The sequence below is a fragment of the Pinus tabuliformis genome, chromosome 8 (genome assembly GCF_031772625.1).
Source record: "Pinus tabuliformis cultivar Carrire ecotype Pingquan chromosome 8, CPIR1, whole genome shotgun sequence".
Lineage (NCBI taxonomy): Eukaryota > Viridiplantae > Streptophyta > Pinopsida > Pinales > Pinaceae > Pinus > Pinus tabuliformis.
In genome coordinates this window covers 126,923,730-126,940,253 of record NC_142294.1, presented here as the reverse complement: position 1 = coordinate 126,940,253, position 16,524 = coordinate 126,923,730, and the positions used below count along the sequence as shown (strand labels likewise).

General features: G+C 39.3%; 1 protein-coding gene across 1 annotated transcript in view; it reads right to left on the bottom strand.

The window, feature by feature from the left end:
• Positions 1-345: 345 nt before the first annotated feature.
• The window catches only part of LOC149234445 (short-chain dehydrogenase reductase ATA1-like), a 52,346-nt gene continuing 36,167 nt past the window's right edge, over positions 346-16,524 (bottom strand). The window contains exon 2 of the mRNA XM_089368271.1: positions 346-872. Coding sequence (XP_089224397.1) covers positions 346-872 — 527 coding nt within the window. The remainder of the gene's footprint in view (positions 873-16,524) is intronic.

Sequence of the window (16,524 nt, the reverse complement as noted above, 5' to 3'; positions counted from 1 at the left end):
ATATATATATATATATATATATATATATATATTAAAAATTTAGAAAATTTAGAATGCATTCACAATTACATAGCTTGACCATTGAAAAAAATATAAAACAAAATGATTAAACTTCTCCCTTAAAATTATCATAAAACTCTGGAGATTTCGTGTATTTAAAATCGTCACACTTACATAGCAATGCATGTTTCTAGTGATGTCTGCTGATCTGTCCATTACAAATAGATTCCTTCCATCATGTCATGCTTTTACACGGTCAATGTTTTTAGGATTTTACACTCAAAATAGGAATAACGGAAACTGTGAAGGGAAAATAAGGAAAACCAAATGGAGGCTGCCTCAAAGCTACCGACCATTGGGTATCTGAGTAGCTACCTGTCCATCCACTTCGCTCTGGATTTTCTTTGAACTCGCTGCTGCGAACCAATCGAAGAAGGACTTGATGGGAAGAAAATCCATGGAATTTGCAGTGGAGAAGGCTTTGCAAGACGTGAATGCCCCATCGATTACAAGATTATGGCCGCTGATGTAATGGGCGTCGTCGCTGCACAGAAAGAGGGCAGAGTTGGCAACATCAATGGCTTCCAGAGTGACACCCTTCAGCTCCATCGTCGTCTCCAGCATCTCTTCCGCGCATTGTTTGTCGAAGGACGGGAAGCTCTTCTTCATGGCGTCGATCAACATGGGCGTCGACACGCCTGCGGGTGAAACGCAGTTCACCCAGATGCCGTGCGGAGCAAGATCAGTGGCCGCCGACTTCATAATCCCCAACACCGCGTGCTTCGACGCCGTGTAAGAAGGCCCGTTGGGCATCGCCATCACCGACGCCATGCTCGACGTGGCACGCAGCTCTCCACCACCCGCCTGGGCCCCTAGCCAGTGCACAAGAGGCCACAGGCTGACGGCCGGGGCATGGAGGGGAGGGTGGTGAGAGATGTGGGGGTGAAGAGGGGAGGGGAGGGGTCAGCAGGAGAGGGCCGAACAGAGAGGGGAGAGGGGAGGCATCAGGGTAGAGTGGCGGGAGGGGGAGGCGAGGGGGGTGAGGGAGCGCCAAGGAGGGAAGTGTAAGAACCTGCAGTCTGGGTCACCTTCACTGTGAAAAGGACAGGCGAGGAGCTCGTGCGAAATGTGAAGTAAAACAACCAAGAGATGAGTTTATACGATGTTGGGTGAGATGAGAGGGCGGTCCCATGAGTTAGGCGGGCCAACCCTCCACTCGGGCGAACGCAACATGTTGAACGAGTTAGCTTGGGCGTTCGGCGTAGGTCGGATAGGTGACATAACCCGCCACCCGCTCGTACATATTGGTGGAGCATTTGTGAGACGAACCATCATCATTCGACAGACACAAGTTCGATCAAGGAGTTCTGTGGTTGCAAATGACCCTGCACAACGGGCAGAAATCAGATGAGAAACTTGTCCAGGAAAGTCGGGTGAAAAACTTGGGTGAGAAACTCAAGTGAGAAACTCATGCAGGAAACTTGTGTAGAAAACTCGGGCAAGGTCGTCAGGCAGAAAACTTGGGTGAGGTCGTTCGGGTGAACTGGGCAAAATTGTCGGGCGACCCGGGTGAGGTCGTTTGGGCAAGCCGGATGAAGTTATTGGGCAACCTGGGTGAAGTTGTTCGGGTGAGCCGGGTGAGGTCATCGGGCAACCCAGGTGAAGTTGGTCGGGCAAGCTGGGTGAAGTCGTGTGGCAACCTGGGTGAAGTCGTATGGCGACTCGGGTGAAGTTGTTCCAGTGAAGGCGTTCGGGCAGACTCGGGTGAGTCGTGCGAAGGTGACTCGAGTGAGTCATGCAAAGGCGTGGGTGGACGAGCAGACAGGCGGGTGGGTGAGGGCATGCCATGCACACCGAAATGAAGGTTGGAACCGAAGATTGTAAGTGAGAGTTGGGCAGGCGGGACTACATGTGGTCCACCGAACGAAGGTCAAGCAAGATAGCATGATTTGGGCATTTGTTGAACAAACAGAGAGCGAATCAGGTGAAGACGTGCGATGAGGTGAACAAAGGGTTGGTGAGTCATGCGGTGGCCATGCAGAAGCGCCAACGAGTTGGGCAACCGAGTTTGCCGAAAGTTGGAAATTTGGCTAAGTGTAAATTTGGGGTTTCCCAAGTTTTAGCTTATGTTGTAAAAATTGAAGATTATATATATTGATATCGGGTAGACTCATATTGTAGGGAGTTTGCCCTCCCTTTATACTATTATGCAATTGTATATGTATTAATTGTTGTTGATGATGAATATGTATGGGTTTTTATCTGTATAAAGGATAAAGATAATACTTAGTAACGAAAAATAAACTAAGTATGAACGATTAGGTGTAGTCCATGAACATAAGTATTGGTGAAAAGAAAGTGTTCGGTGTTGCCGCACGTCACTATAGTGTGGTTGGAAGATTACCGCCAGTGTAGGGGCATGACAGGTGGTATCAGAGCCTGTCCAAGTTTTGTAGGAAACTTGGTGAACTAAATCAAGGAGCTGATTCTACGAAGGCGAAAGACTTGAAAGGAAGTTCAAGCTTTGCAGGTGACAAGTGGAATATCAGGGTGATTTGGGTCAATGGTGAAATAGGTTTAGCAGAGGTGAAGCTTAGTGCCTGGGCCAAGCTGAAAGACAAGGCATGGCAGGTTTGGAAGAATGCGAAGGGAAGCTCTTGATTACCTTATATAAGTTGAAGCAGATGAAAGAAGAGAACCCACAGATTCGAAAGGAACTTGAAGTCTTGGAAAGAAATGTTGAAGACGAACTTCTTCAACTTGGTTGGACAATGGAGCAGGATGAAGTTGCAGATTGTGTTAACAAGGAAGAGGAAGCTATGATGATTGAGGATGTTGTAGATATGACAATGATGGAGGATGAACTTGAGATTGATCAAGTTGGACCAGGATCATGTGGTTTGCAGACATGGGTGGATGAGGGTACTCACATGGAGGAGCGTCATGATGATGATGTAAGTACTATTGATACTTGTGTTTCATTTGAGCTTTTGGGAAATGAACCATATGCAAGGAAGAGCAAAACCAGTTTTCTGATGTAGGGGAGCATCTTACCATGGATGTCTATGATAATACCTTGTATGGAGAAGCAAGGATTGTTGACTATTTCAGGACTTGTTGGGGTTGTCTGTGACCTTGTGGCAGAAGGTACAAAGGCCCGTGACAAGGGAGGAACATGATGATTGTTTCAGAGTAATGGGTCATGCTTTAGCCATATGTAGAATTAGCTAAGTGCTCGGCATGACTCATGAACATATTGGAGAAGGGCACACACTTGAGATACTTGGGTGCACTTCTCATGGCCGAGACCAAGAGATAGTCTTGGTGGAACCTTTAGTGGGGGAGCTATGATTGAGAGACTCATGCGATGATGATATGGTTGGGTGACCGAGTTCACTAGACCGAAGACTGCAGACTTGGATGAGGATGACTGATTGTTGTGATGGGTCTACTTAGTTGGACAGCATGGGAAACTTAGTCATGGACATCAGCTTGGAAACATGGGGCATGGCAGTCTTATGCAGGGACATTATGCAGGAGCACTTGTAGAGGTGTCATATGGGCATCCAATGAGAAGTGCCAAGGCAGGGATGTTGTGCAAGTGGATTTGCTGATGTGACATGGAGATGTTTTGATTGTGAGCCGATGGAGAGGTTGTGCACTCTTGTACAACAAGGCCATGGACTTGGATGGAGTTGTGCGTAGACTATGGAGCATTCCTACTACATGGAGAGCTGAGGCATCTTGCAGAGACTTTTGGGCCAAGACTTGTATCCTTGCTAGAGTGTTGGTTGGAGATGACTCATGGAGCTCATGATGTCACGAGGTTGTGACTTTCAGGGAGACTTCATATATGGTGGACTTGGAGGATCTGATGCATTGAGGAGCTGAGGTCAGAGACTTTGATGCAGAATGGGATGCATACTTTCGAGTACATGTATGGGTGTGGCTTGAAAGAGTGACTTGATGTAGAGGATCGAATGAGACACTTCGGAGTGATGGAGTTACAACACTGATGATGTCGTGGTGACAACACTTGGGCATGGGTTGAGCCGAGACTCAACCACCTTTGCCACATGGGAGCTGATTGATCTATGATCATGGGCAGCACATGGAGAGATGAGACAAGTGTATACTTGTTTCTATAATAGACTTAAGGGATGACACATTACAGATATGATGGAGGTTGCTTCATGGACCTTGATGTGGCACATCGAGAATCGGGGTTGATGAGATGATCTCTTCATATTGAGGAGACACACATATGGATGATGATGTTGGGATAGGTGTGGCTTATTTCATGTAGCATATCGACACCAAACATCATGGACAACATGTTGCAGACGAGATGGAGATTAATTCATGGACCTAAGCATGGCTTATACCTGTATGGAGATGGATTCTTGATTGAGTTAATGATGTGACAAGATGTTTTGAGAAACAACTGATGATGGCATATGGATGGACATTCTTATGATTTGAGCGTGACAGTTGGATTGATCACCCAACTAGTTCGAGTCATGAGAGCGCGCAATGTGCAGAGATGTGTTAGCATTTGTTGGAGTATCATGGCAGTAGTTCACATGAGGACGATACATGATGAGGTCGACACGATACGTTGTAGTAGGAATGTATCTTGAGATGGAGGGGCCAGCCTTCCATGATTGGGAGCAGCATGTGGAGATTGTGACAGGGTGATGATCATGGATTGAGATGATTTCCAATGTATGACATACCGGTGGGGTGTATCCCTTGGTATGGATATCTTGGCAACAAATGGTTGCCGGGACGAGATGTTGTTGACGGCGACAATGACTTAAAGTGGGGGAGGATGTAAGGACCTGCAGTCCGGGTCACCTTCGCCGTGCGAAGGATGGGCAAGGAGCTCGGATGAAATGCGAAGTAAAACAACCAAGAGATGAGTTTATACGATGTTGGGCGAGCTGAGAGGGCAGCCCCATGAGTTGGGTGAGCCGACCCTCTACTCGGGCGCAGGCAACATGTTGAACGAGTCAGCTTGGGTGTTGGGCATAGGTCAGCCGAGTGACATAACCCACCACCCGCTCATATATATTGGTGGAGCGCTTGCGAGACGAGCCATCATCATTCGGGAAACACAAGTTCGATCAAGGAGTTCTGCGGTTGTGGATGAGCCTGCACGACGGGAAGAACTCGGGTGAGAAACTCGTGCAGGAAAGTTGGGTGAAAAACTCAAGTGGGAAACTTGGGCAAGAAACTCGTGCAGAAAACTCAAGCGAGGATGTTTAGGCAGAAAACTCGGGCAAGGTCGTCGGGCAGAAAACTTGGGTGAGGTCGTTTGGGCGAACCGGGCGAGGTCGTCGGGTGACCTGGGTGAGGTCGTTCGTGCAAGCCGGGTGAAGTCGTCGGGTGACGTGGGTGAAGTCGTCGGGTGACCTGGGTGAAGTCATTTGGACGAGCGAGGTGAGGTCGTTGGGTGACCCGGGTGAAGTCGTTCGGGCGATCCGAGTGAAGTCGTGTGGCGACTCGGGTGAAGTCGTGTGACGACTGGGGTGAAGTTGTTTGGGTGAACGAGTTTGGGTGAAGGCGTTCGGGCGGACTTGAGTGAGTCGTTGCGAAGGCACAGGTAGACGTGCAGACGAGCGGCTGGTTGAGGGCACGCCGTGCACGCTATAACGAAGGTTGGAACCAAAAATCGTAAACGAGAGTTGGGCAAGCGAGACTGCGTGTGGTCCACCGAATGGAGTTCGGGCAGGGTAAGATGATTTGGGCGTTCGCTGAACAAACGGAGAGCGAATCGGGTGAAAACGTGCGACGAGGTGAACGAAGGGTTGGTGAGTTGTGCGGCGACTGTACAGAGGTGTCGACGAGCTGGGCAACCGAATTTGCCAAAATTTAGAAATTTGGCTAAGTGTAAATTTGGGGTTTTCCAAGGTTTAGCTTATGTTGTAAAAATTGAAGATAATATATATTCATATCGGGCAGACTCTTATTGCAGGGAGTTGCCCCTCCCTTTATACTGTTGTGCAATTGTATATGTGTTAATTGTTGTTGGTGATGAATATGTATGGGTTTTCATCTGTATAAAGGAAAAAGATAATACTTGGTAACGAAAAATAAACTAAGTATGAACGATTAGGCATAGTCCATGAACATAAGTATTGGTGAAAAGAAAGTGTTCGGTGGTGCCTCACCTCACTATAGTGTAGTTGGAAGATTACCGCCAGTGTAGGGGAGTGACAGGAAGGGACGAGGGGGAGCGACGATCGATTGGGGAGAGGAGAGGGGAGGAGTTGGGGTAGAGAGGTGGGAGGGGGAGGCGAGGCGCGTGAGGGGGAGCCAAGGGGAGAGGTGAGGGGAGGAGTCGAGGGGAGGGTGTGGGGAGAGGTTGTTTTTTATTTTATTTTATTTTTTAATTGTTTATTTTTTAATGTTTTTTTTAATATTTTTTTTAATTGTTTTTTTTTTTCAAATTTTTTTATTTTTATTTTTTTTAATTTTAATTTAAAAATTTTTTAAATATGTTTTGGTTTTTTTTTTTTTTTTTTTTTATTTTTTTAATATGTTTTGAAATATATTTTTTTATTTTAATTTTTTTTCTTTTTAATTTCGTTCTTTTATTTTTATAATTTATTTTTTTTAACTTGTTTTGATTTTTTTTTTTAATGTTTTTTTTTTTTTTTTTTTGAATTTTGTTTTTAAATTTTATTTTTTTGTTATTTTTTATTTATTTGTTTTTCTATTATTTGTTTACTTTTATAATTTTTATTTTATTTTATTTGATCTTTTTATTTTTCATTTTTTTAATCTAAATTATTTAATTTAAATATTTTTTATTTTTTATTTTAATTAATTTATTTTAATTTTATTTTTTTCTTTATTTTTTTATTTTAATTTTTTTGGTAAATATTTTAAGTTTTTTTTTTTTTTTTTTTTTTTTTTTTTTTCTCAAAAAAAAAAAATTGTTTTTAGATTTTTTTGTGGTTCAATTTGTTTTTATTTATATGTTTTTCGAAACTTTAGTCACTTCTGTTATCTTATATGGCTGTGAGGTTTGGGGTTGCAAAATCTCTAGAGAATCATGGAGAAAGATTGAGCAAATCCAAAAATGTTTTATAAAATATAACCTAAAAATTATAACTAATACACCCTATCCTATTCTCCTTATAGAAGTAGGTCTTTCCCCTATTGAGAGCCTTAGCTATGAATAGGTTTCTGTTGTACAATTACAAACTCAATAACATAGGCAATCATAGACTTCCTAAGCTAGCATTAAATTCCAGCCCAAACCACCTAAGGCTCAAACGAGGGTGGCATAAAGACACAAGGGCCTAGTTAAACTATTGGGAGATCAACAAGAATGATGCATTGCAAAACATTAATAACATTAAAGATATGGTTACTTCTAAGTTCAAAGAAAAAATGTGGTGCGAGAAAGATTTAGTAGCTAAAAGAAAATTAAGTTATTATATGAAGGTCATCAACCCCACCTTAGAAGATCAAAAGTATCTCTCTATTTTAACTAGCTCAAAGAAGAAAATTAGTATAGCAAAGATTAGAACGAATTCTCATGAGCTCCATAGTGAAACAGGTCATTGGGCAGTTCCTAAAACACCATGGATGGAAAGGATCTGTCATCTATATGAGAATAGGAACATCGAGGATGAAAACCACTTCCTCTTAGAGTGCCCCGCGTACAACCACATTAGATCTCAGTTTCACAATCTTTGTTACAATACTGACCTTCCTAGCCTTTTACAATGTCAAAATTATAGCGAGCTCGGGAGGCTTCTCTCCAAGCTTTTTGAGCATAGGAATAAAATCTTAAATCAAAATAAATAATTTGTTTATTTAGGTCCGATAGACCAATTGGTCTCTGTGGACGTTAACCATCATCATCATCATCATCATCATCATATATATATATATATATATATATATATATATATATATATATATATATATTTAAAAATTTTCATTTTTTTTTTCACATTTTGATAGTTTTTCTGTTTTTTTTTTTCTTTTATTTTTATATATTTTTTTGTATTTGATTTTTTTGTCATGTTTTTTTATTTTTATTTTTATGTTTTATTACTAACATGATTTATGTTTTTTTTTGTCATTTTTTTTTTTTACTAACATGTTTTTATTATTTTTATTTTTGTCATGTTTTATGTTTTATTTTTATGTTTTATGGTTTTTTTACATTTTTATAGGTTTTTTGTTTTTTGTTTTATATATATGTTTTTGTATTTGAATTTTTTTGTCATGATTTTTTATTTTTATTTTTATGTTTTATTACTAAAATGAAAATCACCAACATTTAAAAAAAATTATCCACACTTAATTCATTAGAAAATTTAAAGTGTAAAAACTAAGCCCTTTAAACAAAACGGGTTGATGCTCATAAGCACTTTTCAAAATCAGCATGAAAATCACTAACAAAAAGAAAAGTTCACACTTGATACATAAAAAAATTTAAAGTGTCAAAAATAAGCCCTCTAAAAAAATGTGTTGACGCTACATCAACACTTTTCAAAATCAGCATGAAAATCACTAACGTTTAAAAAAATGTGTTGCTGTTGCATCAACACTTTCCAAAATCAGCATGAAAGTTACTAACATAAAAATAATAATAATATTCATACTTGATACATAAGAAATTTAAAGTGCCAAAAATATGCTAAAAAAAAGGTGTATTCTAGCATTACCACTTTTCAAAATCGGGAGATTTTTTACTACCTCAAAAAGATGGGTACCAGCTCACTCTCTCGTTTGATCGGTAACTATGTTGCTCTAGTTTTGAGAGGACCAAACTAGTCCCTGCCATTTCACATTACCTCTAATGGCTCAGACACTGCCATTGGCACAAATTTAGGATAAGAGCAGAATAAACAATCCTATGTTATTTATTACATCAGTAAAAATATGTCACTTGCCGAATTTAACTATACAGTGACTAAGAAAGAATTTTTAGTCATTATTTTTGCTAATAATAAATTCAAACATTACATTACAGGATATGAAGTTTATGTGCATACTGATCATTCTGCTATAAACTATTTAATGAATAAACCTTTAACTAACAGTAGAGTGACTAGGTGGTTTCTTTCATAACAGGAATTCAATGTTACAATTATTGATAGACTAGGAAAGTCTAATGTTGTATTTGATTATCTTTATAGATTACGTAATCCTGGTAAATTAATTCATGTTCATGATGATTTCCCTGATGAACATCTTTTTTCTATGTCAGCGAAATCCCCATGGCTTTTTGACATAGCTAACTATTTAGTCACCGAAAAAACACCACCTCACTTATCTGCTCATGAAAAGTGGAATATCATTTAGAAAAGTGCTTCATATTCTTGGATACAGGGACACCTCTTTTACACTGGACCAAATCTTGTTATTCGTAGATGTGTGAGAGAGGAAGAAATGTTTGATATCTTCAAATCTGCCCATGATGAACTTTGCGGTGGCCGCTTCACTGATAAATGAATGGCATATAAAATTCTACACATTGGCTATTTTTGGTCATCTTTGTTTAAGGATGCCACGCAACATGTTAGGTGTTTTGATAGTTGTCAATGGATTGGTCAACCTACTCAAGCCAACGAAATGCCTTTATGTCCTCAAGTTATGATTGAGCCCTTTGAAAAATGGGCTATTGATTTTGTAGGACCCATAAACCTCACATCTTTAAATAAAAATAATATCTTGTTTTTTACTGATTTTTTTACTAAATGGGTCGAGGCTAAAGCTATTTCTTTTGCCACTGAGAAAGTTGTTGTTGATTTTCTATTTAATGAAATTTTACTAGATTTGGTGTTCCTAGACAAATTGTTTCTAATAATGGACCACAGTTTGTTTCTAACTTGGTACAGGAATTCATGAATCAATATAAGATCCGGCACAAGAAATATACACTGTACCACCCACAAGAAAATGGCCAAGTGGAATCTAAAATCAAGTTTATCGAATCCATCCTCACCAAAATAGTAAACATGAACAAGAAGGATTGGGCTAGCCAATTTCCTGAAGCCTTATGGGCTTATCAAACCATTTGGAGGAATAGCATGGGACATACACCATATGAGCTGGCATATAGAAAACAAGTCATTTAGCCAACTGAATTTCGAATAAAGTCTTTCAGAACTGCATTTCAGTTGGGTCTAGATCTCTCGGAAGCACAGTAGTAGAGTCTATTGCAGTTAAACAAGTTGGATGAATTTTGGAGGGATACAGTTCAACATAATATTTTAGTGCAGTAGAAATGAAAGAAGTGGCGTGACAAGTTTATCAAGAAGAAACAGTTCGAACCAGGTGATTGGGTACTTCTCTATGACTTTAGGCTTAAACATTTTAAAGGGAATTTCCATACTCGTTGGATGGGATCGTATGAGGTAATTCAACTTTTAGACAATGGGGTTGTAGAAGTCAAAACTATTAATGGATGGTATTGAGTTTTCCTTGTGAATGGGCATAGGCTTAAAGCATACTTCAACCCATCACAAAGGAAGATTTCATGCAGAAAGTACAACAGTAGTCTGAACTTCAGTTGGTAGGTGGTTATGCCATCCTATTGTGATATGATTTCTTCTCTCTTGAAATAATGTTTAAAGAAAATCCAAAAAAATAATAATAAAAAAATAAGAAAATAAGAAAAAAGGCAAAGATTTGTTTTTTCCTGTGATTGTGAAAATTAGTTTACTAACATGATTAAAGAAGGATCAACCTGAAAACCATGTTGCTGGTAGGAAGATCAAATTCTAATAAAATGGGAATGTTTATTGATTTTTAGATGTGTTGACTGTCACCAAGAAGACGCAGATTCAAGTGTAGGAACCAAGCCCTTATCCAAGTTTGGGATAGCTAGCATAGAAATTTTTATCTAAGAAACACTCAATTACCATTGCATTTACTTTTCATATCAGCACTATATAGCTAGATTTGAGGTGAAATTATTCCCTCCTTCTATTCCCAATTTCGTAAAAAACAAATCCCCTTTATTTTCTTATTTTTATCCCATGAAGTTTACCATCCCTTTCTTCAAAGAAACTTTCCGGCTCCAATTTCGTATTTCCCTCTTTTACCCTTGAAACATTTTCCCTAAAATCCCTTTTCAATTTGTCCCTCTTGGTGGTCTCACTCTTGAATTCCCTATCGCAATTTCCTTCCCATTCTAAAATTTACCCTTTTTCCCACTTTTTTTTTCCCTTGTGGATCGATTGCAGGATCTGATGTGAACTCACAAGTCAGATTGAAAGGCACATATCAACACAAAAGACTAGCCAAATCTTCCCTTGTATATCCAACAATTTTTTCAAATCGAGTATATGAATGATATCCCATCAGATTTTTCTTGGTTCCCTTTCTCTTTCCAGATATGCTACAAATATCCCTAGTGGAGGGATGTGTGCTCGAGTGCAAGCATGTTCAGTGCAGGCATACTCAAGTGCAATCATGTTAAATGCAGGGATGTTCAAGTGCAAGCATGTTCAGTGCATGCATGTTTAAGTGTAGGCATGTTCAGTGCAAGCATGTTCAATGCACGCACATTCTGTATAGGAATTCGCACCATTGAGCACGCCCAAGTATGAATACACATGTTTTGGTGGAGGAATAATGGTCTCAATGTAAATACATTGCTAGAACACGTGGTGCAAAAATGTGTTTTGAAAGGCTTATCTTTGTTTCATAAAAAAATTGTATAGGGAGAATGACTGCACCACCGCTAGATCATGGAATTCAATAATTTGTATTATGGTTAACACTTTGCTTTATCATTTACTAAATTCAGAATAAATCATATAAGTAAAAAGATATTTTAGGTTATGAAATCTCATCTTTTTAAGTAGTACTGAGTACATCTTATGTCATATCATGAAGAGAATGTGGGATGGTACGATTCTCCTGAAATCCAATACTTACCTCTTCTTGAAAAGACTCATCAACTATCAATCTTGGCCTTACCTTATATCTGACCTTGCATTAATGTTACATCGAACCATTATCTAAACCGCCACCTTTCCTAATCATCATTGCATGCCTGTACTTCTTTCATATTCACATCCGTTCGAGTAGAGTAATCTTAACGATGCAGCGTGACCATTTGGGAGGTGGCCAATATAGTGGCGGATGTATAGCTCAACCATCATAAATCCCTCGACAAAGCTTTGAGTTCTTCATTTGTAATACTCTTCCAAATTGTTAGACAGATATTAGGTGAATTCAAATAGGGAAATGGCACCTGTAAGGAACCAACCATGATCCGTGAAAGAGATGGAGCAAATGGCCGAGTATAGAAATAGTCTTTCAATATTGTAGGAATCTGGGTTCTTCCCATTTTGCAAAAATTTGATGGATTCGACTCAACCATGATACTATCATTCCCCTGGACTTTTGATGGAAGATGAGCGAAGGTGGGTTCATTGGAATTTTGGTCACAAAGGAGTCCATATCTCAGGCTACATGTTTAGAAACAATGGGAGAACAATAGTTTAATAAGGAGAAGATTGAGAAGAAGTTCTAGTGTTGATTCATGGTCAACTCAAAGCAAAAAGTGGACTGGAAGAATGATCTCCAGTGTAGCACTCTACTTAGGAAATGGAAGGACCTCCTTTATGTGTTTCAGAAGTTTCCCACCTGCAAGGGTTGTTATTCACCGACCTTCTTGTATGATGTACGATTGCTCCTGCATTTTGAGTTTGGTAAACTCATTAATTTTACCTATTATTTGCTCAGAAGCATTGAGAAAGTGTCAAAAGGTGTTCAGGGAGGGAAGTCAAGCCAGGTTTCATACAAGTTATACCACCACGGGCTAGTCATAATTTTAATCAAGAAGGAATTGAAGGTTAAAAGCGTGACCTGGGAAGAACTTTTGAAGGAGTTTCAAGGATGAAGTGCAGGGAAGTCTTCCAAGAAGACGAGTACAAACAAGGAAGGAAAATCAAAAACCCTGACCCCTCGCCCTTCCCAAACTAGGAGATCGGCCAGGAAAAGTATTGCCTCTTCAAGGGCGCGTCATGTTCAGCCAGCCTCCCTGATACTTTTGGATGACTCACCACTTGCTTCACCTGGTAATAATAACCTCTAGGTCCTCGCTAAGGTGGCATCCCATATAGTGGTCAACGAAGACTATATAGAGAATGAAGACAACACACCCTTGTCAGTCCTCTTTGGTAAGAAGAAGAAGAGAAAAATGATGTCGAGTGCAAGCAAAGACCTAGCGGAGGATCAGATGGATAATGCGGTGTGGGACATTGAAGCCCTAGATAATTTTAAAGTTTCAGGTACTGAAACCCTTGGTAAGGTGAATGTGTAGGGTACAAAGGCCCTTGATAACATGGAAGTTCCGAGTACTGAGACCCTTGATAACATTGAAGTTCTGGGTACTGACACCCTTAGTGACATTTAAATTCCTAGTACTGAAACCCTTGACGATGATGAAATGTAGGATTTGGGTAGCTAAGATAAACCCTTGACGATGATGAAATGTAGGATTTGGGTAGCTAAGATAAACCCTTGACCCTCATGATGTTGGTACATGTTTGGAATTGACTGCCAAGAAGTTTGCACCAGAGGAATTGGGAGTAGAAAACTCCACCCTCTATTTGAACAGTTAGATATAAGAGCTCAAGCACCATGGTTATGAATAAAACTAAACCACTAATAATAAAACACTCATAAAATAAATAGCAGGAATATAGAAAAACCAAACATGGTAGGAAAAGCCTCAGCCTTACAGCATTCCTCACATTCTCATTCTCATTCTTAAAATAATGTTTATGATACATATCAATACATGAGGAAGTTTGTTTCAAGATAGTGCATCTATCTTGAACAAACTTGGTTGAGATATTTCTCAACCAAACACTAATCTAGGAGAACTAGTTGGAGAGAATCTCTCATCCTAACGAAACTCCCTAGTTTGAGGAACTAACTCCTAATTCTAAAGATTTGATTTATTTAATTATAATTTTGGATTAATAATTGTTTTATTATTAGAGCGAGGCTAACATCCCCCCCCCCACAATGATAAATCCAAGATAAGAACAAGGAACCCTCTTCCAAGTTCTCAAGTTGATCCTCAAAAAACATTTGCCTGAAAAACCGCCAAAGCTAGATGTTGAAGAAACTGCAATATGAAGAGACCATGAGTCAGTTGCATGTTTGATTCATCTATGAATTTCAATTGACAACTCCATTATGTGCCAAGATGCAAAAGGATCCAACTCTCCTTTGCTTGAAATCAGCATCCTGTGTCCACTGAAAAAACTTGATGAACGCCCACTACTGTATTTGTTTGTCCACTGACAAAAATTTGATGAAGGCCCATTGGTGAATCTGCTGATGATGATCGCCCACTGGATGATGACATTGAAAAACAACTCACTATTTCTTTTGTTGTGTTTGAAAACTGCTCACTGCTAACATTGTTGTCGATCGCCCACTGGCGAATTTGTTGATGCTCACTCGCTAATGAAAATGCCCACTGGCTACTTTGCTGATGTTGTCGAGACTTTCAGTCTGACAACCACTGTCAATTTTATTGACATTTCCCCCCTTTTCAGGTGAAAGGAGAGACAATTACTTTCACTTGGTTTCTAAACTCCCCCCAGGTGTAGGAGAGTTTCACTGGTGTACTCCCATGTTCAACTGCACGAGAGTAACATCTTCATTTTTACTATTGGCTATAATATGTGAGAGTGAATGTGATTGTAAAACTTATACAATCCCCTGACCGTGGATGACCATTCGTAGGGATCAATCCACGAATAATTTATCTTTAATCTAGTTGATTGTTGTTGTTTGCTGCATTGTGTTGATGAATGATTTGACTTGCCACAATGGTGACAAGGATGGAGATTAAAACATTGATATTCCAGATGACGAGTTCTTTGGCAATGAAGGAAGTTTGGTTTGACTACAACTTCAGTTTGCATGTATTTCTGTTTATTGTCAACTTTCTCAGAACTAGCCAATGTAATTTGTGCAAGAAACCCTGCACTAACAAACTGAATGGGCCTTGAATAATCTGGGATATGCAATTTGGCTTCATCTTTTACATATCCTAAGCCTCATCGATTTTGTTACTTTGGATTTCTTCGCATGGCTTGACGATTGGTTTGGAAGAAAGTTGAATTGGATGAGGGACCACTTCAACACTTGAAGTTGGTTGGATCAGTGACTCGGAATCATTAGCTATATTTGTCTTGTTCAAAGACTTGGAAGCATCACTCTTCTCTAGCAACTCAGTTCTTTGTAGTTGCGACTCCAATTGAAGGAACTCAATCATTTCATGTGAATGTTGAAGATGCACTTCAATATCAGCAAGAGTTGTTTTGCTGATGTTCACCATGCCACTAGCTAATGATAAAATCAAATTGTTAAGAATTTGGGACAGTTGAATGTGTGTCACCATGTTAGCTTGCTCACTTTGAATTCAAGGTTGCTTGTACTATTGCTTATTGTTGATGCTTTAAACACTTGCTATAATTTTATAAATTGGTTTCTTGAACTCTTGATTTCACGCTCGCTTGATCATGATTGCCTTGCTTGAATGCTTCATTGACACTTTGTGAATGCTTCAATCAACTCACACTAGCTCGTTTGTTGTATATGTCATGCTTTGAAGTTTCACACTTGATTTTGACACGCTTTCTTTCTTGGTTGTTTGAATGACACACTCGCTTGCTTTGTTGTTTATTACACTTGTGTTAAACACTGGCTTGATTTGATGCTCACTAGAATTCACACTTGTTTGATGATGATTGCTTGCTAGATGGCTTGCTTGAACTTGCTTGATTGATTGCTGACACTTTGTGCTTTCTTGAATGTACTCATTGAATGTGTTGATTGTAAAAAGCAAGGGTGTCAAACACTGTCAAAAGTGCACCCAAGAGATAAATGACAAGTTCAATCTTGAGGACTCAGTTGAAGACTTACTTGACTTAATGTATTCACCTTAACAATTTAAATTAGGGTGTCGGTTAAACTGAGAATGTACCCGTACAATTTAGTTAAAACATGTTTATCTGCAAGTCATACAAAAAGTGTTGATGATGTTGATGTCATCTTGGCTTGAAATTCTTGATTTTGTAGTGTCCTTAACTTGATTGCTTTGACTACATGATGTGAAATGTGCTTACTTGGAATATCATCTTATCAAGTTGATGATGTGATGCTTTGTGCTTGTGTACTTAAGCTTAATTATAGGATCTCGATTAAGTATTCTTATACTTAAGCTTGCTTATGTGCATGTAGTTGTTTAAGCATAACATAAAAAGTGCGTTTTGATAATCTGAACACAAGTCATGCACACACATTCATTACACACGGTGTACCTAAGATCCCCTTATTCAATTTTGGGCAGATCTAGGACACAAGAACCACAAAAAATATGATTTTATTAATTTCTCGAGTACATCATTATTCAATGTCACAACTTTGTCGTGGAAACTTCTCAGTGAGAATGTCACACTTGCAAACTTTGGAAGAAAATTGTCTTCAAAAACCTCCTACACTGACTCAATCACTCTC